General features: G+C 45.7%; 1 protein-coding gene across 1 annotated transcript in view; it reads left to right on the top strand.

The window, feature by feature from the left end:
• Positions 1-2396: 2396 nt before the first annotated feature.
• PRKCH (protein kinase C eta) overlaps positions 2397-24624 on the top strand; it is a 112529-nt gene continuing 90301 nt past the window's right edge. Inside the window, exon 1 of the mRNA XM_062494861.1 lies at positions 2397-2756. Within this exon, the coding sequence (XP_062350845.1) occupies positions 2397-2756 (360 nt within the window). The remainder of the gene's footprint in view (positions 2757-24624) is intronic.

Here is a 24624-nt window from a genome sequence, read left to right as displayed (position 1 = left end):
TTCTGACAGTAGATATGTGAGCTGGCCATTACTTGTAACAAGTAATGCTTGGGATGACTTTCATCTCTGCCTGCTCAAGAAACTGAGGAAAAAGTAGAGAGAAATTGTGACAGTACTATGGCAGTCTGTGATTGTAATTCATGTTTCCCTCTTAAGTATAGTCTCCTAGTGCCAAACATTCTTCACTGCTATTGCACTGAGCCCTTTGAAAAGGCTCTAAGCCAAGTAAAATCTATATTTGATGATTTGGAATTTAGAATGAGTGCTCCAGCCTTTCTAAGGCCCTTATCCTTTGGGTACCTATGCTGGGTTCTTTAAAGTTTAGGCAGTCTTTAAACCTTATCTGCAGCCCTGAGCGAGTCCTGGTGAGGTTTTCCAAGAACTCTGGGTTGTCCCTGATGGTCCGTATGGATTCTGCCCTGGCTTCAAGGGACTGCTCATAACTAGGAAGTACAGAAGTGGTAAAAGTACAAAATGACAGGCACTGGTGCTCTTGAAAATGTAAATAAGGGACTTTTTATTTTATGGTGTCATGAAAGAAGAAGTGGTGAATCCAGACACAAAAGCACTAGCAGATATACATCTGATATAAAGAAACATTTATTTCTGACCAGCTCACTGCTGTGGGATTCTGGAATCCAAGAAGGCACAAAGATTATAATCAGAGAAAATAAAATTACCTAGAATGATCACAGCTAATGCTAAGATGCACTTCAGAAGGAACATCAACACAAAAACCCTAAAATTACAAGTCTTTCATGAGAAGTGAGTACTCTGTGTTTACTTGGCCATACCTTCTGTTAAAAACATCTGGAGCCAGTCACTCCTGCAAACAAAATCCCAGAACCTGGGGTGGCAATTTCTAAAACAAAACCTGCATTTCTCCTCAGGATGAGCTGTCCTAACCAAACTAAAAAAAATTTAAACACTTGTCTTCTCCAGTTAATACTGACAGAGCAAGGAACTTAAAAGCCTTGAAAGGAGACCTGTCAGAAGTCTGATTTAAGAGTGTACAAGTTTTTCTGGCAGAACAGTTGCTTCCATGTGAGAAGTTATCACTTTACTGAACCTGTTCCACCTGCTCTCTCCAGAGGAGGCAATCAGAGACAACCTGCTCTGTCTGAGGCTTGGAATGAGCCTTGGCTTGGTGCTCCTGCAAAACTTGGGAAGAAGACAACAACGTGAAGAAGAGGGTACGGGAGGAAAGGGGATGGGAGAAAACAGAGACAGTCTGCTAGGAAATGTGAAAGATGGCAGAGCTGAGGTGAGAGGAGTGGTCTGGAAAAGAGAAAGAAAGAGAGAGAGAAAGAAAGAGAGAGAGAAAGAAAGAGAGAGAGAAAGAAAGAGAGAGAGAAAGAAAGAGAGAAAGAAAGAAAGAGAGAAAGAAAGAAAGAGAGAAAGAAAGAAAGAGAGAAAGAAAGAAAGAGAGAAAGACATAAAATAAAAGGCTGCAAGCTGTCAGCCAGTCTTGGCACCATCCAGCTGTGGTGCGGTCACTCAAAGGACCGCGTCTTAGGGAGTGCAGCCTAATTCAGGCGATGCCGGCTGAACAATGCCACCGGCAAGACAGGATTTCATTGTTCCCTACCCAGCTCACGCCGCTTTGCTGCGAAAACTGCAAAGCGATTACAACTAATTAAATACCGCCTTCATTAAGTGCGATCAAACCCCCGAAGAAATCCACCCTTAAAACCAACCCTGCACGCCGAGCGCCAGGCGCGTTAATCACCCTCAATTAACCCCGAACGGCGGAGCTGTTACAATACGGCAAAGCCAGCGCATCCTTGCGCTCCCCGCGCACGTTCTCCCGCCCGAGCATTGCGGGGAGGGCGAGGTGCGGGAGGCAGCGCTGCTCTGCTCGCTCCTCTCCCCGTGCAGCATCCGAGCGCCGGGGGCAGCCCCAGCCCTTCCCGGGAGGTGCCGAACAAGGGCTCGGATCCCCTCGGGGGCGTCTCGGAGCCGTGCCCGCTGATCGGGGCCGGGCAGCGGCCGCTCCTCGCTCCGCTCCGGGGGCTCGGGGCCGCACCTCGGCGGCAGCGGGACGGGCAGGGCAGGGCAGAGCGGAGCAGAGCCGCGCTCTCAATGCGCTCCCCGCCCTCGCAGCTCCGCGGCTCCTCCCCGCCCGCCGCCCCACGCCCAGGTGTCCCCGGGCCGGATCGCGCCGCTCCCCCGCGGCAGGAACAGCAGCAGCAGCACTAGCACTAGCAGCAGCAGCAGCAGCAGGAGCAGCAGCAGCCCGGGCGGGGCGGTTCCCCAGCCCCGGCAGAGCCCGGGGGCGGGCGCGGTGCCGCCGCCCGGCCCCCGGAGGAGGCGCGGCAGGAGGGGCTGGGTGCCTCTCCCGGCGGGAGCGGGCTCTGGCTCTCCTCCCGGCTCCCGGGCGCCCCGGGGGCGCGGCCATGTCCGGAGCCATGAAGTTCAGCGGGTACCTGAAGGTGCGGATCGGGGAGGCGGTGGGGCTGCAGCCCACCCGCTGGTCCCTCCGGCACTCGCTCTTCCGCAAGGGCTACCAGCTCCTGGATCCCTATGTCACCGTCAGCGTGGACCAGGTGCGCGTGGGGCAGACCAGCACCAAGCAGAAGACCAACAAACCCACCTACAACGAGGAGTTCTCGGCCACGGTCACCGACGGCCATCAGATCGAGCTCTCCGTCTTCCACGACACCCCCATCGGCTACGATGACTTCGTGGCCAACTGCACCTTGCACTTCCAGGACCTGCTGCGCTCCGCCGCCCCCAGCGACACCTTCGAGGGCTGGGTGAGTACCTTCAGTCCGGAGGAGAAGCCGGGAGAGCTCCCCTGGGAATGAATGAAGGGCACTCGCGGAGCCGGGGCTTGTTCTTGCATGCCTGTGCCGCAGACGCGCGGCCCGGTGTGTCTGCAGGTATACAGGTGTGTTCCTTCACGCATCTGTTTGTGTCCCTCTGCTTCACTTTTGCTCAGGCTGCTGTTCCTTAGGGACCCTGAGGACCGCCGGCTGTCGTAGCGGGAGGGTGGAGGGCTGTGCAGTCTCTTCTTTGTGAATGAACGGAGAGAAGACCTGTGATACATTATTTGCGAACTACTCCGGCAAATTCACGCGAAGGTGTTCCTTCGTCCTTTTGCTCAGCACACAGAGGCGCGCTTGGAAACTCGGATACCTGGGTTGGATGTATTTCTGCTCAGCTCTACACATGCTTGCACAATCAATAGTTTGATGCGTGCACGCAGATTTCTTTGACTTCTTAGCAGAATGGCAGGACTAGTCTTGTGTCTGTTATGTACTCCACTGCTCTGTGTCAATGCAGTTTCACTCTGAGCTAATTCCAGGTTAATTTCCAGGCAAATGTCACTTGTACGCAGCCCAGAGAACCAAATTTCTGGATTAGTCCTGATGGTGAGAGAAACAATATAGGCTCCAAAGTGGTACCTTTGCTTCTGATCACGTAAAGGAGGAGGGGGTGACTGCATTGATCCAGACAGTTAGCTGGTAAGAGTTAGGTTAATAAAAAGAGGCATTTATTTTGAGTAGAGAAGGTGTAGAAGAGCTGAGAATATTCAAGGCTGTGATGGGTGTAAACTTTTTGAGGCCAAGAAGTTTTCAGGATATGCGGTCAGATAACCACCACAATAAAACCAGATGTTGAGGAAGGAGAGCTGATAGTGTTGAGAACAGACAGACATCTTGATCCTATCACTGGGGAGAATGCTGGGACTTTCTGCTCTCAGCCAGTGTCTGTGGCTGAGGTGTGATGCTACACCTTTGGGGTCATTACAGGCAATGATTAATAAATGTATATTTGGGCCATTTTATTTAGGTGCCTTATGGATAGGTGTGGGTTCAGGCACTGGAGGTGTTCTCTCTCAGACAGTCCCTGATGCAGTTTTTGTGTCGGACAGAAGGGTCCCAGCCAGCCTCCAGTGGCTCAGCTGAGGTGTTGCTCCTGACAGCCCAGCCAGAGCAGAGGTCATGGGGTTTGCCTGGATGCATGCCCAGCTTCCCAGGCTACCTGTGCCACTGGAAAGTATCTGCTCCTGGGATTTGTGCTCAACCAGTTTCAAATACAGAACAGACCCCTACAGGTAAGGCAAAGGAGAGAGCTTGGGATACAACACTGTGGTTTTAAGAGTTTTCTTGATGTTTGAGTTGCTGGGGATGTTTGCTGTTGAGAGAAGCCCTGTCCTCTAGTGAGGGTTCAGTCCTGGTCACACTGGAGCTGGCTACATGTGGGGTGGGACTGCTCTGCTGCAAAGGTGGTGGCCTTATTTACATTACTAAAATACCTGTCATAATGCTGCTGCTGGTGTGGATGCACGTACATTTCTTTAATTTAGTCCATCCTGCAGCGCTGTTTTTTAGGGCAGATGCAGACTGTGGCCTGAAATACTCATCTGGTCTTTGGTGAGCGAGAAGTTTCTCATCCTTGAAGGATCGATATGTGTTTCAGGAACTCTTGTACCAGTGAGCTGATGGGTGCAATGGGGTGGGAAATCAGTGAATTCTTTTAACTAGATTGATGTACAGTGATTTTTGTATCTGGGCATGTAGACAGAGGTTAAGAGCTGCTACTCTCCCTTTAAATTAGTGTCTGAAACTTACAGCCGGGGTGGATTTAGTGGGGAATGAGCAAATGTTTGTCTTCTGTTGCCTTTCTCCCCTCCCTTCTGATTTGCTTTGTTAGCATCTCGCATAGCGTGCAGCCTGGATCACATGATGACAGGGAACAGCATCTTGCCCTGATAATTTAATATGTCTTGATAAATCCAGCAAGGCTGTCACGGGAGTTTGTGTAATCAGAAGGATAGGAAATGCTGGTTTGTACTAACCCAAGGTCTATGAGCTGTTAGCACAATGCAAAACACCACAAGGAAATGCAGATGATTTGAAATACCTCCACTCCAAAATCCTTCATTTCTGTCCTTTTTCCATCCCCAAAATAAAAGCACAGGCAACTAAGGAGTGAATCAAGTGAGAGGAAAATTGGTGAATCCTCCCAAGTTTAACCTGGTTTATGCATGCTTGGCTGTGCACAATTTTTCATTTTGATTCGAAGTAGAACTTTTATGTTCACTTTTCAGTGACAGGGGAAACAGTATTTTGGTAAAATCCAAATGGTTAATAACAGGCAAACAGGGCAGTTGGCTGCTTCTGTTCCCTGAGCTCTCCTCCTGAGTGGGAGCTGTCGGGAATTACCTGTGGCAGTGTTGGTGTCAGCTCTCAGGCTCATGCTGCTGTTTACAAACATGGATTTTCTCCTGCTGAAAAAGAAAAAAAAAGTGGTTAGTTGTAACATTGGTCAGCACCTCTTGTGAAAACTGTAGGAAGTTTCAGTGAGAGGCAAGGAGGAGCAGTTGGTGTGTAAGAGTTGGTGCTTCCCAGATGACTTGCAGGTACATCACTGCAATTATGACCCCGAACACTTATGCAGATGAGTAAGTGTATGGACATGAGCTGTCTCATCAGTAATACCTATACACCTGAGTCATCCCTCTGGCTGCTGGGACAGTGTTCTCTGTTCATGGTTTGCTTTAAAATTCATGTTTCAGGGACTTCAAAAGTGACTCTTTTCCTTCTAACCTTTTGGGTTATTTTCTGAAATCTTTCTAGTAAACACATCAACATGGTCTGGATATCTTCTGATTTGAGTGTTAGTTGTTACACACATTTGACTCATTTTCCACAGATAAATTTGCAAGAGCTTATTAACTTCAAGATCCTTCTCGCTGTTTCCCCTTTCTTATATTGGCTTGCCAGGTTTCAGCAAAGTAGTTTTTATTAACATTGTCAGTTAAAGGCCATCCTGCCTTCACTGTGCTTTAACTCAGTCAAAGCTGAGTGTGATTTCCCCCGTGCCATGTTGTGTCTCTGGTAGGCATTTGCCTATGTGGGTGTGAGATTGTGCAAACCTGAATGGTTGCATTTTACACAGGTGTGCATGACCAGGTGCAGGGCAGGAGGGACCTGAGCTGCCTGCTCTCAGGAGCTGTTTGCTGGGATTCACATCAGGGCTGAAACTTGCCTCTTGAGAACATTTAATTTTGCACTAGCCTGTGCTAGGATCTTTCTACCTGACTTAGGCGCCTTTAAAAGGTATTATCTCCTCTTTGACTGAGTGCAGTATAGAAAGCTGTCATATATCAGTGAAATAAATGGAGTACTCAGTGTAGCTGAAATGGGAGATGTTTACAATACCTGGGATTATTCCTATGAGTTTTTTATAGTAGCTGAAGTAATTTTTTAACCTTGGGGAAACACTCTTTTAGATACTGAATGGCATTGTTACAAGGGCATTATTTAATAATTACTGTAAAGATTGTTAGTCCCTGGGTGGAGATGCCATAATTTCTGAGACCTTAACAAGGAGTAGAAATTTAAACCTTGATCTTGAGGTAGCAAATCATGAGAATATACACTGAAGGAAATCACATAACAGATGGGCTATAAGATTAATGAGCCAGTTGCAGCTTCCTGATGAGTTTGTTGCCATTTGCTTGTGTGCAGGAACTGATTAAGACAATTCTTGTGCGTTCCTTCACTTCAGCTCTTTTGCCTGTATCCTTCCCTATGATTTTTTTTCTTTCATAAGGCAGAAATAATTGTGTTTTACCCATATTTTTATGCAATTGTATTTACTGAGCTTTAAGTTCAAGAGTGAAAAGATAAGTCACCTTCTCTCCAGATCATCATGACCACTGCAGAGAGGCAGGGTGCTGCAGGTCAAATATTATGTGGTTGCTGCTTCTTTTGACTCCTGTTTGGCTGCAGAGTTCTTCAGGTGGGCTGAAGTTGCTTCAGGAAGCCAAAATACTTTATAACTCTTGACAGAGGATTTTGTGGTGCGATATTTTGTGTCTGCCCAACTGTAGAGATGAATTAAGCTTGTAGAGCTGAAGTAAGTGGTGCCTCCATCCACAGGGCAGGAGCAGGCTAGGGTGAAGTCCATTTGACTTCTGTTTCCATGCACACAGCAGTGATGTACACAGTGCAGATTTCTGATCTGTGTGAAGGTCACACTGCACATTAATTAGACTTGAGTAAAATGAGCTCCTTCCCTAACTTTTTGGAAGCTTTGTTTCTGTAACTGTTCTTACTAATATGCAGTTACTCTGGATTTATGGAGAGAAACACCCACTGCAGAAGGTAAGATGGGTCTGAAAGCAAGCGACTGGAATTTCAGCTTTTCTTTCTGTTTTTTAGCAAAAAGTTGTTCTTTGGCCCTATGAACAGACCCCCTCGAAATCCTGACAGAGCCCCATGCACCAGGGCTACCTGAGAGTGCCCTGCAGCCTGAAACAAAGGCTGTGATAACTGAGGGGAAAATTGTTGCTGTTTGTCAGGTGTTTAGTGGTGTGTGGGGGTGTGATGCTAAAAACAGTTGTTCTGATGGAGGCAGATGAGACAGCTGACTGTCACAAAGAGCTGCACGTATACTGCCCTGTTTCAGCATGAGAACTGGAGCTTTTTGGAGTCCTGTTTCTTGCTCCTCCCCAATAAAAGGCCTGGCTGGAAACTGAGAATCTTTGGAGAATATGGGCACTTTGCTTGAGAGTTTTTGGTTGGGAAGATTTGACCCAAGCATGAGAAGAGCCAGTTTGCAGTGATGGGGGCCAGCAGGGGGGTGTGGGGCTGGAGTTCATGTCCTGGCTCTGAACTGAGTGCAGCAAGATGTGGGTTTGGCTCTCAAGGTTTTCTGGGGGACAGCCATATGTGCAGTGAAGTGGCAGCGTTCCCGTCCCCTTCAAAAATGTTGTCACTGCATTTATCTGTGCCTGGGGCAGAGCCAGAATTCAGGACAAGGCAGGACAGAGTCCAGGCAATCAGGTGCTGCAGTGACCTGGAGGGAAATGGTCTCCTGGGTGATGGGCACCCTTTGGGTACTCTGGCAGCAAGAGCAGTGGCAGTCACCTCGAGGTGACTGGAATGATGTTCTGGAGTACTGCATCTGTCCCTGGGGCCCCCAGTAAAAGAAGAACATGGACTTTTTGGAGGGAGACTGGCAGGGGCTCAAAGGGCTGAAGCACCTCTGCTGTGAGGACAGGCTGAGAGAGCTGGGGTTTTTCAGCTTGGAGAAGACAAAAGGGAAGCCTTATAGCACCTTCCAGTGCCTAAAGGGGCTAAAATGAAGCTGGAGAAGGATTTTTGACAAAGGCGTGGAGAGACAGCAAAAGAGTAATGGCTTTAAACTGATAGGGGAGAGAGATTTAGATTGGATGTCAGGAAGTTTTTTTACAATGAGGGTGGCACAGGCTGCCCAGGAGCTTTGGATGCCTCATCCTGGGCAATGTTCAAGATCAGGCTGGACTTGGAGCAGCCTGGACTGGTGGAAGGTGTCCCTGTGCATAGCAGAGGGTGTGGAATGAGGTGGTTTTTAAGGTCCCTTCTAACCCAAGCTGTTCTGTGATTCTATCAAGCCCTTGTTGATGTGGCTGGCTGCAGTGGGGGGCTGGCTGACTTTGATGCCAAGGGTACCTCTACGTTCCTGCTGATGGTGTTGTTGCTGAACCAGTTGGAGGAAGAAGAGGGCACCCAAGGGCTGATGACCACGTTGCCTTTGGCAGCGTTGGTCACGTTAGAAGCTCAGGAGAAGGTGTTTGCAGAGCTGCACCCGCAGCCCTGGGGATGCTCTTTGCAGAGAGGCTGTGAGGAGGAGGAGGAGGGGGTAGCAGGGTGACCGCAGCAACACTGAGCCCAGCACCCCAGGAAGCTCTGTCCCCAGCTCTGCAGGCCTTGCCTCACCCTCTTGGTGGTTTATATTTAGCTTTTACCACAGGTCTTTTAGTAAAGCACATTTCACCCAGGCTGTCAGAGGCTTTCTGTTTGGAGTATTTTCTGAGTAATGATTTGGTTTCTGGCCATTTTGAGCTTATAGGCAATAAACTCTGCAGAACAGATCGTCAAGGGGGCCATTTGAGCTATTGAAATGCCATTAGAAAGTCTACTGATTTACAGGGTAATTCAATATGAAAAACATATCCCTTACTGAAGTGAATAAGACTCCCACCCTTTCTTCACAAACTATCAAAGCTCCTTTGATGTTTTAGGCTTTAGCAATTGTGCTTTACTAATACAGCCAGGAAACTGGGACCTTTTGTGTAACCATGGAGAAAAAGATGAACAGCAGAGTTACCACATGAAATGAGTTACTGGCAGCTTTTATAAGGATTCTGGATCAGCCATCGCACCTTCTTGCCTCCCAGATTTCATCCTATTTAGGCATGCAGTTAAGACGTATCAGACCACGCTGAAAATTTAATTTCTTCTGGAGACAGTGAGCAATCTGTGCTCTGATTGCTTGCTCCACCCCTGTGCTATTTGTGGGGCCATGCTGGAGCCAGGCTGGAGTCCTGGATAACCAACCCAGCACCCTGTCCTGGTGGAGATCACCACGTGGCTGCTCCTCTCCCAAGCCATGCCCTTTTGCTGGCTGGTTGTGAGGGGAAGACCTGCTTTAAAATAAGGATATCAAAGATAAACATGTATCTGAAATAAAGAGCATCCAGAAGCGTCCAATTAACATTGCTAAGCCACTTAGGGTAAGCCAGACAAACAACTATATTTCTGCAATGCCGATGATATTTTTTGTATGCTTTGATATCATGAGATGTTCTCATCACTTAGGGAGGTCAATTGCTGAGGAAACCATCCTGCTTTAATTTAGAAGCCAGCACCATGAGCAGATGCGAGCCAGCTTTTGTCGCGTTAGCCCGATGCCGTGTTGGGAGCAAGCATCCCTCAGCAACTCCTGTGCTCTTGATATTCACTGTCTGTCCTGGGCCCAAGGTGATGGAAAAAAATTGCTTTTTCACTGCCCCTGCAAGACCTTTTGTGCCCTTGTTGTGCTAGAGCAGAGGGATCTGATCGATGTCCAGCTCCATCCCGCGGGCTGCTGGAGCAGTCTGACCGGCTGCTGGCCCCGCTCCCTGTGCTGCTCTGTCCTGGGGCTCCAACAATCTGGGGCAGGTTGCAGCACAAGAGTTGTTCTGGTAACTGCCAGGGTTTTTTTTTTTTATTTTATTTTTTATCTTTTTCTTTTATTTTTTTTTTTAGCTAGTCTTCCTTGTGATACCCCCTGCATCACCAGAAAGCTTTGTGCTCTTCAGCCCGCTGGTGCTCTGTGTCCTGTTGGAGAGATGCAGCTCTGAAATTCAGCAGAGAGATGGGATGGCTGTGTCCTGTCAGACAGATTGATGTTACACCCCAGGCTGTCTCCTCTGAGTGCCACATTGCAAAGCAATTAAGCCCATCCTGGGGAAGATGCAATGCTGGGCTACAAAGCCACAGGGTGTTTGGGATGTCAGGTCTGGGATAAGATTTTCACCTGTTGACTGGTCCTCCGTGGTTCTGGATGGGAATTTCTGTGCTCTGTCATGTGGTGTGGACCTGCCCGTTGGGTCAGCACAGCTCACACTGCACTGAAACCCAGCTGCTGTGACTATGCTTACCCAGGAGCTTTGCCAGTTCAAAAAAAATGTTGGCAGAGATGGAGGGAGGGAGGTATGAAACTGTTAGATGACATTACATAAGGACTTTTTCTTGGTGTTCACCTGCCCAGTTTCGTAAGTATTGAGTTTCATGAGTGAGTTGGTTGTATTTGTATCAGTGATGCGGTGGCAGCTCTCCAGACTCCTTCCAGGAGGGATCTCCTTTCTGTGGAATAGGCAGGAGATGAAGTACTGGTGCAGAAGCACAAGTTGGGCAGCTTTGGTAGCTGACTTCAGTTTGTGGATTGGGAGATAGAATAAATAATCTATTTTTTTTAACCAACATAAGAATGCTATTTAGGCCTTAGTGGATTTTCTCCCTTTTTTTTTTTTTTTTTTTTTTTTTTTTTTTTTTTTTACTTTTTATTGCAGTATAGTTATTTCTGTCAAAAATGGGGGGAGAAGGAAAATGCATTCATGCAAGACACATTTCTAAATATGCGGTTTGCTGTATGAGTGTTGCATGTCTGCTGTATGTTTAAAAAAGATTGGTACAATGATTTGCAGTGTGAAATCACTTAACAGATCAGTAGAGCCCAGTAATCTCTCAGAATGAGGCGAGTAGGGGCAGGATATGAGTCTCTGCTGTCCCAGGACCTTTACATCTAATAGTAAGAGTCACAGTGACAGATTATCTGATGATGTGCATCCAGGGGCTGAGGAGAGGTTTGAGGTGGTACCTCCATATCTGACACTGTGGTGTTTTTCCTGCCTTTCTCTCATGTAGTCTATATTAGCTATTCTCAGAGACAGGATTTTGACTTGCCAGCTGGTCTTATTTGGTGTGAAAAAGCAGCTCATACCTCTCTACATACAGCACCTCTGGTTTCTAGCTCTCTCTCACTCTCTGGCCCGCTCTGTGGTTTCTGTTTTGCCTTTGCTTGTTTCTTTTTTTTTTTTTAATTCCTTGTCATTAGTCTGCATTTTAGCATAGCATGGTCTTTTGCATTTTTTCTCATGAGTACATTTAATTTTACTCTGTCATGTAAGCAAGACATCCCTTGGAAATTGAAATGTTTGTACATCTCCACTTGCTAAATTTAGTGTCCTGAACTTCCTATGATAGCAGTGTGTTTTAGTTTGGGAATCCGTTTGTCATTTTTGGATAGAAAAATGTCTGCCATCATTCACAGCTTTATAGATGCTGTAGGAGGTTCAAGCAGGACCAGTTGTAGTGGTGCTGAGTGCTGTGGGTGTGAGTCAGAGGTGCACTGTCAGGGGGACTATTTAGGATTGTAGGAGCTCTCTGGAGCTGGCTGGCTCCACAGTCAGGATGGGAAAGAGGATGACAGTTTAACTGTGACAGTAAAAGTCAACATGGAATGCTTCAAAAGTGCTTTTATCTGACAAAACAGTTGCAAGTCAGTGCTGTCTCTGATAGCATTGGAGCTGACTTGTCAATGTGTGAGTTAGTTCCTAGAGGGGTTCTCTCCACCTAGACTGGTCAGTGTGCTCATCCCATGCTAAATGTATTCATCTGGGCTTTGCTCCTTCAGAATAACAAAGGTTGTCTAAATCAGGAATGACTAATGAAAGACTAGCTTATCCTGTTTGAATTCCTGCATTTGCTTTCTTGGTTAACAGGGATGTACAGCTTGTTGGCCTTTTCCCCAGGACTGAAAAGCAGAGGAAAAATAGAGTTCCAAGTAGTGAAATTTGTGATTGATTTACTGCATGTTTTCTTCTATCTCTTATCCTTCAAATCTTTTAAAATTTTTCATGCTCTAAATGTTATTGTTCCCCCACATGTAAGCTGGCACACCCATGAAGCTCTCCATACCTCACTTCTTACTGACATCAGTTTTTAATAACACCAATGTGAAAGTTTCCTTCTTCCTTTCTCACTTGTTTTAAAAATGTTTGCTTGAGTCTTCTGTGAGATTCCAACAGAACAGGAGCATGGTGTTTGCTTCTGCTGTTTCTTTGTGAGGTTTACGTCAGTGGATTCCCCATGGCTACCATGGAATTATGCTGCCAGCTTTGCACTGGCTAATTGGGAGAAGAACTGGACACATCTCCTTCCCCCTTCTTGCATGCAACGAGAGTTGATAATGATGGCTGGGTTGTACATTATTTATTGAGCACAGCGAGTGCCCATGGTGCTCTGAGAAAGAGGAAGGAATTGGCTTCTGTCAATGAGTTTATTATCTAGGTCATTCACAGACTGAGGCATCTCACATTAATATATTCAGTGAAAATTTATTCTCTAAGGCAGTTTGCCCCTGAGCCTGGAAGAAAATATAACCGTGTGAGGAAAGTGTTCCCGTGCAGTCCAAATCCATGGTTGGATTTCTTGTCAAAGCTGCTCGTTGGAACACACTTAATACAAAAGCTACAGAGCTTTGTGTAGGGTGAGCCTCCATCTCCTAATGGGGCTTGGTGGGAGTATTGCTGCTAATAATCAGTTTTCTACACTGAGCCCCACATTTATCACTTCATTATCTGTTTACTCAGTAGCAGAAAAAAAGTCAGCTTTGGGTACTTCCCAAGAACTGCTCACAAGACTGGCTTGTGAGGGAGGGTGATTTATTGGAGATTGTTGAAAATGACCCTTAAAGCAGTTTCCTTGTATAGAAGTTTGTCCCTTGTTTTTACAAGGAACACCTGATGTGCCAGCTAAGAAGAAATGATGGTTTATTTAGTCTTGAATGTAATGGGATGTAACTGTGGTCATTTAGTATCTACTCTAATCTAAGCTGAGAACAGCTTAGAATGGAGCAGAGCTGGGTGGAAAAGATAAGCCATTTTACTCTCAAAAATTAACCCCTGTTAAAATAATCCTATCAATACCTAATGATAGTAACTCATTTTGACCACGCTTTGAAATAATTGATTTGAGTAACATCTAGCCTGTCTTGCCAATAGACATGGTGTTTTCCTGTTTCCTTGATTCTGGAAAGGAACATGTTCTGCTTTCCTCTTGCTGAACGGTTTATTAAAACCTAGATCTTCAAATTTGTTTTGCTCATGTCCCAGAAATGAGCAAGGTCTAGAGCTGTTCTAATGAGCCCAGACAGCAGAGCTTTATTCTTTCCTTTTGAGGCACAAAAAGGGTATGATGTAGGCAAAATAAATGGTACAGGAATAGATAAAAGTTTCTTTGGTGCATCCACACAGGTTGAGGCTGAGATCTTCAGCTCTACCTAAAAGGACAGTGGAACCCCCCCAATTTATTGTTAAGGAGCTGTCTCTACAGACTCACTGTATCCACATCCTTAGGGCTTGTCATCCTCTGGGGGTGAGTGTTGAAATGAAGAGCAGATTCCTGGATTCTAGAGGATCAGGAATAAAGCATCAAAAATCAGGCTATGCTGCACATCCTCACAAAGTGTTTTTCAGCCCCTTGTAGACAAAACAGGTTCATGTGCTAGTATGACACTTTGCATCTGGGCTAATATAATACTTATGGAGTCATCCAGTGGAGGAATGAGTTTTGTGTTTGAATGTGGTGGAGCACTTTTTCAGCAGGCCTGGGAGCTGTGTGCTGTAGCAGTTTGACCAGGGCAGGTCTAGGAGGGCACCCAGCAGGTTTTTGCCCTCCACTGCCCCATGGGCAGTCGTTGTGCAGCGGGAGAGATAAAGAGCTTCCTGCTTGTGTCTCTGCTTCTCCCTACCCGATTTCACAGCTAAGCTTGCTAAAGAAACCATCAGTCAAAGTCAGTGTGGGGGGCTGTTTGCTGTGGTTTTGGAGTCGTGTGAAAGCAGCCATCCATTGTGCTGCCTTTGCAGAGTGGTGGTGGCCGGAAGAAGAGGCGGGAGCGGAGTTTTGGGGCAGCCTGGGGCCCTTAATTTACTTTTGGTCAAAGCTTGATGCCAGGATGGCTTTGCCCTGTACTTTGTATCTGCCAAAGAACTCGGTTAATGATTTATCAGTTTGTAGAATCACAGAGCGGTTTGGGTTGGAAGGGACCTTAAATATCATCAAAGTTCCAATCCCTGCCATGGGCAGGGTCACCTTCCACCAGACCAGGCTGCTCTAGTGTTCTGCTCTGGAACGCTTCCAGGGATGGAGCAGCCACAGCTTCTCTGGGTAACCTATGCCTGTGCCTCACACCCTCGCAGGGAAGACTTTCTTCCTAATCTCTAATATTTACCCTCCCATCATCAACCCTGTGCTTTCCCAGCAGTTTCCTGTCGGACACGTACCAAGCCCTGCTCCGAGGTTACCTGTGCTCTGCTGTAGGGGTGCTGCTGGCTGCTCTCCTCTCCTGGGTGAGAGCTGCTGTGTGTGGCTGCACATCTGCAGGAGAGCAGGGTGTTCATGCTGTGGTGTGGAGCTGCCTGTGAACGCCTGCGTGCCGTGGCACGGACGGCACACGGCACACTCTCATTTTGGTTCTTGCTTGGTGCTGTGTCTAGCAATGAGAAACCCTTTTGGCTGATGATGTTCTTTCTCGTTAGTGCTATCTTGGTTAAAATTCTTAGAATTAAAAGCTTCAGAAGTTTTCAGGAGGAGCTTAGAACAGAGAATTGAAGCTATATCTAAAATCATCGCTTGATTAATTTTAGAGCTGCATGTTTATAATTTTAATCAAGAATAATATTGCTGGATCTGAGTGGATTTCTTCAAAGAGAAGCAAAGATCATTCAAGTTGTCAGATGTTTTGGCTTATGTGGATGTGATCTCATAAGGTTTCTGGTATGCTCTTGCAAGTTTGTAATTTCCCTTTGCCATGGAGAAAGTTGGGTCTGTGATTAATACGAGGTCATTGGTGTTATTGCTATATATTAATAAGCTTAATGCAAAGAGACTTGCCTCAGCAATGCGTATGCAGTGCTCATTGTTTTTAAGCAATGCACTTCTTATTTTAGTAACATTTTTGAGGCGCCTGTTCCTGTTTTGAACATGAACATTAGGTGAGAAAACAGTAACTGAGCTTGCAGGTTTTAAGCAGCCCTTGGTGTCCCTGTGTTTGGCTTCTCAAAGATTGCTCTGAAAACATCTTTGTGACCTCAAAAAAGCTCATCAGTGTTTTCTCAGTATAAGTTTTGTGGTACATTTCTAGGTTGACTAAACTGTCTTTTTATGTTACTAGTTCTGGTCATAAGAAGTTTGATTTGCAGATCTCTCATCTCTGGAAGTGTTCAAGGTCAGGTTGGATGGGGCTTGGAGCAACCTGGTGTAGGTAAAGTATCCCTGTCTGTGGCAGCGGGATAGGCATGAGGTGATATTTAAGGTCCATTCCCAACCAATCTATGACTCTGTGGAATTTGGGCTTGCTGTTTCATTCTTTTTTTCTTTTTCCCAATCATTCCAGCTGCATAAAAATATGCTGTTTCAGTGCCCAATAATGTTTTTCACTGTCAACAATAAAAGAAGGATTTTTAAAAAAAATATATCTATATATCTTTTAGCCAGTTAATGGGTAGCTGCAAAATTCTCTACACCTATAGCATTTCTTCTTGCTCCATCTCTGACAATATTAAGCAAGTGTTTCCACAGGAACAGTGCTCTTTACAATAGACAGTGTTGTGGCTTGCATCAAAGCCACAGCCAGAACATGTAGGTGTTTGAAGAGCACCAGATCTTTCCATCTCTCGCTGTGAATTTTCCAGTGGGTCAGTACTTGTTCTGTCTCTGTATCTGAAACCACCCCCGTTCTGTCTCTGTATCTGAAACCACCCCCCCTGTTTCATGTTGCTCTCTGTGGTAATGCCCCAGAAGCCTTTCAAACTCTGCTGGGCCGCAAGAGGAGTTTTTTAGAATCATGAAAAGTTGCAGTTTGTGGTGCAGCCATGACCTAGCCAGCAGCTCCAGTTTGGGATCAATTGTTCAAGGCCAGGCTTGACAGGGCTTGGAGCAGCCTGGTCTAGTGGAAGGTGTCCCTGCCCATGGCATGGGGTTGGAATTGGATGATCTTTAAGGTCCCTTCCAAACAAAACCATTTTATGATTTATTTTGTCGTCCCATCAAACTCCTTGCTACTGTAATCTTGTCTCAGGCTCTTTCAATGTAATGTGCCTTAGGAGTTGAACAGTGTTCAGTGTTTTATTATCTTTCCTAGGGTACTGCGTTTGTAATATTTCTCTTCATTGAATGTGGGGCAGTCATTAAAAGGAACTGGATCTCTTAATTTACTTCCCTCCAAGGTGGTTGCTGAGAGGACAGGAAATGAGTGGCTTCTTGGATTGTATTATAGGGCTTGGTAAATCTTAAAGAAGGCAAGTGATGTGCCTTTATTTTCAGAGGAAATAAATGCTGTCCAAGGGATTTCTGTCCTTAGCTGGTGAGAATTAAGGTAGAAGACTAAAACTGATGTGGCTTTTCCCAGAGCGAATAAAATCTTGCTTTGGGAATTACGGGAATGTGTCCCCCCTACAGCAAGGGATTTTTGTCAGCAGGAAGAGGAGCATGAGGTCCACATTAGCAGTGCCACCCAGGTGGGGAATGTGCTTTTCTCCAGCAGGGAATTTATACTTTAAACACATTAATGTGCTGGAGTTAACAGCACGTGTGTTTGTATATAAAACACATGCAACACTCTGGCACAGATAAAATGCCAGGCCTTCCATTCACAAAGAAACAAAACATTTGTCAAGGAGGGAACGTGACTTGTCCTAAATATGGCTGGCTTTGTAAGTGAGCCTGTCCTGCTTTAGGCTTACCCAGGATTGCTATGTGCTGGGGCTTGTGGCAATCCTCAGCAAAAGCTTTGTTTGAAGAACAGAAGGGTTATCTGCAGGTTTGTGGGTGATGCTGAGTTTTGAGTGGGAAATGTGGTCAGCACCAAGTTCTGCTCTGGATCGACCTGTGAGCAAAACCAGTCCAACCATGTTCTGACCTTTTCCTCTACATACCCTTTCTGTGTGTCCCCACCCTCTGGTTTATTTAATCCAAAGTAAATCTTGGTCACGTTCGTTCCTCATCTTGAAACCACACTTTGGAAAGGGAAAAAGAAATACTAAAAAGGGGAAATATGTGACAGTGTGCTGCTGGTAGGTGCCAGCAAGCTGCCTGTCAGCTTACAGCTGCACACAAAACCCTGGAGAGCCTCCTGTCCTTTAGAGGGACGCAGGTGGCTGGGTCAGCTGGACAGCACATCCCAGTGACATGGCACCTTGTCAGCATCCCGTGGCTCGGGAAGGCTGGAGGCCAAGGAGCTGTTCAGCTCCTTCCTGGCTCAGCCTAATTGCTGGAGTCACAGCTGTGACTTCATGGTCACAAGTGGGTAGTGAGATCATCTCTCTCATGAGGTAGACGAGGAAAACTGTAATCATAGACTTGATGGGACTAAAAATTGCTTGGTCTTGGACAGTCTGTCTCTTATTGTAATGCTTGGCCTCAGGATTTCAGGACAATTTTTTTCCTTATTGTTTTTGGTACTGATACCCAACCCACTGTCCTTCCCCATGGAAAAACTTCACCTTGGCACTGTTTTATCTAATTGCTGTTTCACAGAAATAATTTTATTGTACTCTTCCATCATCCCCACAAAAAAACACCCAACAGAAAACAAAAAAGAAAAAAAAACTCAAACAGAAAACCAAACCCATAAACAAAACCCACCCTACAAATAGGATATGATCTAACTTGGCAAAGCAAATGTTGGCAGTGGCGTGTCCTTTCTGGGTGTTGTCAGCTGCAACCTACATTCTTTTTGCTGCCTGAAGACTTGATTGTGCCTCCCAGCACTGGACCTCGTGGGATTGGAGCAGAGACATGAGTATTAACATCTGGACACCAGGAGCAAGCATCATACCTTCAGGAATGCTGGGGGAGTGCATGCCTTGGCACTCCTTTTTTTTTTTTTTTTTATTTTATTTTTTTTATTTTACCTTTGGAAACATCTAATTGACTATGCAGCCAGAAACTACTGCTGCTTTTGTGTGATGTTCTGGGATGTGTGTACCAGGGATATGGAGCAATCCCATAAGTGGTTGGCAGGGAATGGGAGAAGGGAGTATGTTGGCTAAGTTACTTTTAAACCATTCTTTTCGTGTTTCCCTGTGTCCCAGGCAGGTTCTCTCCTGTGAGCTGCTGCTCATATATTTGATAGTTTGCTTTTCATCCTCCTGTCTCAAATCATTGGGCAGATCATCTTGCACACTGGAGAGGGGATGCGGTGGATTAATCCTGGTTGGGTGTAAACATTTGTCCTTAATAATTTCAGTGCTAAGAAACTGCTGGGTGAGGAAGTGAGGGGAGGAAGAAGGAAGTCACTGTGATTAATTCCACATCAGGGAAGAATTATCAGAGCTGAGGTGCTTAGGCTTCCCCGTGGTGTTACAGCCCATGCCAAGGTTGGAAGTTGCTGGATTTAATTTCTCCTTTTTGTATCCTCACTAAGGATGAGTAATGGGATTAACACTTTAAATGGGGATGTGAGCTGTGTTGGGAACTGCGCTTCTAAATACTGGCATGCCCCTGAGATATGCCATTTGAAATCTTAGGTTTTGCTAGAAATATTGCTGATAACTTGGTCCTGCACATAAATTAGTTCATTGTGATGCATATGGGGGTTGTGTTGTGTGCAATGCACTTAGCTCAAGGCTTTAAAGTCACTAAAAAGACTGAGAATTCGGGTGCTTTGGAGCAGTTTACTCTTCTTGATGTCTGGACTTCTGTGGAGTGCAGGTACACGTTACTTCTGTGGGTTTTGCAGAGTTGCCCTTGCACTTTCCCAAGCAGTGTGGCTGCTGTGCAGTGGGATAAGTCTGGTTTTTGTTTCTGCCCCTGCTCCTGCCGTCCCCGTACGTTGCTCTCCTTTTCTGTAGAAGCAATGGTGTAGGATGTGCTCAGCACCCAGGGGGGCTTTGCTGTGTTTGGTTGGAAAGGTGGAGATGTGTGGGATGTGTTTGGAGTGCAGGATCTCGTGTGCAACTCCTTCCCTCTGTCACTTCAGGAGAGATGCGGCAGCAGCGCTGCAGAAACGTGACGCCAGAATGGCAGCCTGGGTGACAGCCAGCACTCCGGGCCTTCCTGAAACTTCCACCGTCCACTTTTTAGGGTTCCAGCTGTCCCCAGTGCAGTAAAGACCAGTAAAGGTCTTTTCAATGCCTGGTGTCGAAGGGAAGGAAGGTGCCTGTAAATTGAGCCCTTTGCAGAGCTGGTTGTTGGTTTGTGTCTCTGCCACTGTGTTGTGGAACCCCATCTTCCTGGCATCGAGATGCTGATCACATCTCACTCCAGCATCCTTCTTTTTTTAGTTTTACAGTGCTCATTATTTATGATCAAGCATCATAAATAACTGAAATTGTCCATCAGATTGCCTTTTGCCGCACCACCAGGACTTAAACTGTTGTTAAAAGGATGGTATTTGGCTCTTCAGTATCTGACAGAAATGGTTGGAGTAGGAGAAAGTTGTGACCTTTCCCCTTTCTACCTCAGGTGTTGAGAAATTTGATGGATTTTATCTTGAGGACTAATGGATTTTAATGGTTCATGATCTCATCTGCTGTGGCCTGGTTTTAGAAAGAAAAAAGAACTATTGGACAAAAATGGAAAAGCAGCAGTACACCAAATGAATTACATGTAGTAGGTACATATTTTAAAAATAGTGACACACCTAATGGAGACTCAAATGAGAATAATTTCTCAGAAGTTTAATATTATGCAATAAAGCCTATGAATAACAAGAAAATATTTCCCAGCACTGAACAGTGGAGAACAGCACAAGTAGGCGAGTGAGCAAAGTTCTGGGGAGACAGCTGCAAAGGGGGTCTTTGCATAGTGATGCAGCTGGTTATGGGGTCCCTGCTCCTTGGGTTGGATCCATGAACAGGGCATTGGGGACTCTGCCTGATGCTGTACAACCCAGTGGATTACCCCTAAGTTACCCCTAAGTGCTGTCCTGCCGTAGCTGTGCAATGATGGTGCCTGGGCAACCAACAAGAGTGCCCTGGACACAGAACCTCAGACCATGTGCAGACTGTGCTGCTTAATGTAAAGTCATAAATGATTCATAAGGTCTGCCTAGATTTGTTAGGGAGGTTAATTAAAGCTGAAGGTGAATGCTGTGCCTTAGAAGACTTCTTAAGACTGAGAGAATTGTTGTTGCTTCTCTGCCCAGTCTTTTTGTTTCTCCTTCTGTATTTCTGCCTGGTGCCTGTTCTGTTCCTCTCGGGGCCAAACCCAGGTCTGTGGTGTGCACTGGGCTACCTAGGCTTGCTTTATCACTGCCCTTTCCTTCCTGGGGGACATAGCTTCAGTTCTAAGCTCAGCTGTGTCCTTGCTTTACTTTGAGGAAGCTCTGCTCAGCACCTCATTGCAGTGGCCCTTGGAATGTTTCCATGTGGGAAGTGCCACCAGCTTGCCTACTTGGCACCAGTCAGTGAATTTATTTCTTTAAACAGAAAATGTGGCACAATTTCCTGGGTTTTACTGCCAAGTTATATTGGGTTCATGTAGGAGACAGAAGATATGCTTGTTGATAATCTCCAGATCTTGGTGATAGAGAAGGACGATTCCTGTATTGTGTGCTCAGTGATGGACCTAAAATGTGAGCTGTGAGGATCATCCCTTTGCAACTCCAGCTCTACAGCTATTGGAAGATTTTTTGTTTTGCTGGTGATAACTGGTTGTTGAGGTTTATTAATACGCTGTCTCTGTTAACTGCATGGAAATAGAAGATTTTTGTTGTTTGATTATTGGTCGATGCTTTGAAGTCCCCTCAAGAACAGAGACCCTGTCCCACTTCCAGTTTCTTTTACCTGCAGTTGTACACACAGATGTCTGCAGGCAGATTTCCATGCCTTGCATATGCAAAGCTGATAGCCTGATAGCAGCTACTGAAGGTGAGCATGGGTGTATTTGCTGTAATCAAGTGTTCAGACTGCTGAAAATGAAGCCCTGCGTTTTCCATCCTTTAATTTAGTGGTCCTGGGTTGATGTAAGTATTTGCCTTTGGGAAGTTAAAGTAATCTGTGATTTTCCTTCCCATCCCTTAAAAAAAAACAAACAAAAAAAAATAGCTGTAGGAGGAAGACAAGAGGATTTGGAAGGAAAATACAGTGATGGACCGGGCATTGTGTTACAGAGATGTATGATGAATAATTAAGGTTTAATTGTGCTCAGCAGAGCTCAAGCTCTGCTTGTGTGTGCTTGTGGCAGGGAAAGGCAGCATCCATCCTGCCCACACAATTCTGGTTTCACACAGGCTGTGGGAGGGACCTGGGGGGCTCCTGCCCCTTCTCTCTGTAGGGCTGCTCAGAGCAGCCTTTTCTCTCTGCCTGGCATCTCCCCTGGCCACCGTGTGCTGTCACTGGGGTGCTTCCAGCAGCTTTGCTGTTCATGGCAGTTCAGAGTCATCCCATGCTTGGCATGTTCTGTGCCCTCAGGAAATGGACCCTCACTGGTAGGGTTTGGTCGTTCTTCACATTTTCTTCTCAGCCCGTTTATCAGCCTAGCCATTTCTAGCCCCACACTCTAAGGTTGTGCATGAAAGCTCTCTTCTCTTGCAGACTGTAGTGTGTGCATGACCTTAAACTCTCCCAGGTCCCCCCCATTTTGTTTTGAATTTTACTTATATTTCTGAAGGAGTGGGTTCTTACTCTGTGATTATACTGTTGGGATCAGTGGCTTGTCTTTAAGAAACTTCAGTACCATGGGATTTATAAGCAGGCAGTTGAATCCTCTCCCCCTGCCACATAACTTGGGAAAAAAGGTTAAAAGTCCCTCTGGAGAGATGTTGTGTTTCTTTGAAAATATAAAGAGAACAAAAACATAACAGTCCCTGAACCAGTTGTGTCTATGGTTCTCTTTTTTTAACTTTATAGCATTATTTTTTTTTTCCAAATATGCTAAAGAGCATCTTCCTGCAACTATTACTTGTAAAGCTTTCATTGCTTTAGAGGTATTTCTCAAAAGCAATATAAATTGCTGTAGCACTATAGGAGCAGGCTCTAGCTCCTGCTTTTGAAAGTTTGGGGTGGGTTTTTTTTTTCTTTTTAAGATTTGAAACCTCCTTTTTAAAATCTGTATTATATTTGTAGCTCTTCAAGCAGGTTTTCTTGGCAGGAATTTTCTCAGGATAAATAAATCTTATTCCTACCTTAACAAATCTCCTGTAGAGGTGGGTAATCCCTTGGATGAAACCAGACTAAAATTGATTAAAGAGTTCAGGATGGGCTAAGAGTCATTAGTTATGCATGCTTGTTCATGGCTGGTGTACAGCTTATAATTAGGCAGCTTGAACAAAAACAAAAGTAATATTTTAAGCAGCTGTCCTGAAACAAAAAATTAGAATGACTATATTACAGTAATACCTGGAATAACTGGTTATAGGAGTTTTGAGAGAGACTGACTTTCTACCCATGTGTGAGTTTAGCTGCAGAGTATTAAACTTTCAATTTAAACTTGTTCAGGTGAGCTGTGAGGGCTTCAACATTCAGGGTACATGGAGCTGCTGACTGCAGGTGGGATTGGCAGCCTTTTCCCAGGGCTGTCCATGTTTGCCCTTTGCAGGAATAAAAGGATACTTGGTGCCCTGTTGTGTGCGTGTTTGCAATTTTTTTTTTTGGCACCCTAATTTGAATATTAAAAAGTGCATACTGTGTATTTGTAGGAAAAACACTTTAGAGTGTTGGTCTGGAAATGCAAAATCCCCTTTGTATTCGACAGCCCTGAGGATTTTCAAAGGTGTCTGACTTGATAGGCAGGTGTCTGTCAGCCTCAAAAAGTGTAACAGGGACTGATTAATCCAGAGACTGTGAATTTGGCTGAGAAAATTGCCATTTGACCTGTCCAAGGAGGTGCTACCTTATTAAAATACAGAAAGATCTGACATTCCACAAGCATGATATGGTAACAGCTTTAACAAGAAAGATGACAAGAAATAACTAGAGGCATGTGAAAAACCAGCTTTAGACTAACCCAGACTTTCAGCTCTTTCTGCTGAACAGAGCCTTGGGAATTGCCTCTACAAATGACTGATTACATATGCAGTTCTGTTAATTAAAATTAAAAATTATGTAGGAAGTCAAAAGATACAGCTACTTGTTTAATTAAGCTAATGAAATCCCTAGGTAGCTTTTATATTTGCTTTAGTCACTGCAAGTGTCTGGCCTGTTCTGTTTTTGAAGCCCTGTCAGCATTGACATGCCTTAGAAAAAGGCTGTAACTTCTAGGATGCTCATGGATTGTGCCTGTGGGGAAGGAAGGACGGGGCAGCAGTGGGAGAAAGGATGTTCTAGGCTCCAGGGTAAACACAGTCATCTTTTGTGTCTGTTCCAAACACAATAATAAGATTCCCACTGATTCTGATGTGCCTCGTATCAGACTTCCCAAATTGGATTATCTGTTGTGGGGATGGGAGGGAGGGAAAAAAAAAAAGTCTTGTAAACTTGTGCTTGTGAGATTTAATGCTCTTGCCAGATGCAATGTTGAAGATGTCTTTTCATCCTGGAGGCCCACCTTATCTACCTCATCTTGATTTTGGAGGGTGAACAACTTGCAGGCAGGCTCCCTTTGAATCTGCCTCTTCCCATCCTTTCCCAGGGGCAGGCTGGGCTCTCTCAGAGGCCAACTCACTATACCTGCTCTTCAGGTTCAGTGGATGCTTCAGCTGGGTGTTGATATGTTGCCTGAGAGATTGCCCTCCTTCTGAATTTGTTTTCCAAACCTCTTCCATCGATGAATCACGCACAGCCAGTTTTTATTATATGTGTGAAGGCATGTGATTAAAGGAGCCCTGTTTTGGTCTCCCAGCATCTGCTCAGCTCCTGAACTGGCTTGTTTTTTGTAATGCAGAGAAGGGGAGTAAAGAACACCTGCCCTGTTGTTGGGAACAATGTCAGCACAGAGTTTTTCTGGGGGAAGTGTGCGAGGTGGTTGACTGGGGCCCCTTCTTGTGGGAAGCCAGTCCCTGGCAGCTCCCTTTGAAGCCACATGGAACAGCACGATCCCAGCAAGTTCAGGCATGGGGCACCATGTGAGTGGTTTGGGTTAGGAGTGGAACTCCCAGCACGCTGTCCTGGCAAAGGCTTGTGCCTTGCAGTGGAAGTGGAATGAAGCCGTGGGTGAACTCATCATCCTTACCAAAATCCCGCCAAAATCCTCCAGCGCTGCTTTTCCCTGGTATGGCTGTGAAGTTCAACAGAAGTCAAAGCGTGTGTTTAGCTCTGGGCCAAAATCCCGTGCTGTTCTCACAGATGCAGCTGAGCTCCAGCAGTTATCTTTTCCACCCTTGTGGTGCGGACAAACGTGCTGCCTTCATTTCCTTGAGGGT

This window comes from Cinclus cinclus, chromosome 6 (assembly GCF_963662255.1).
Source record: "Cinclus cinclus chromosome 6, bCinCin1.1, whole genome shotgun sequence".
Lineage (NCBI taxonomy): Eukaryota > Metazoa > Chordata > Aves > Passeriformes > Cinclidae > Cinclus > Cinclus cinclus.
The sequence above is the reverse complement of the archived record's forward strand: the minus strand, read 5'-3'. Positions and strand labels throughout refer to the sequence as shown.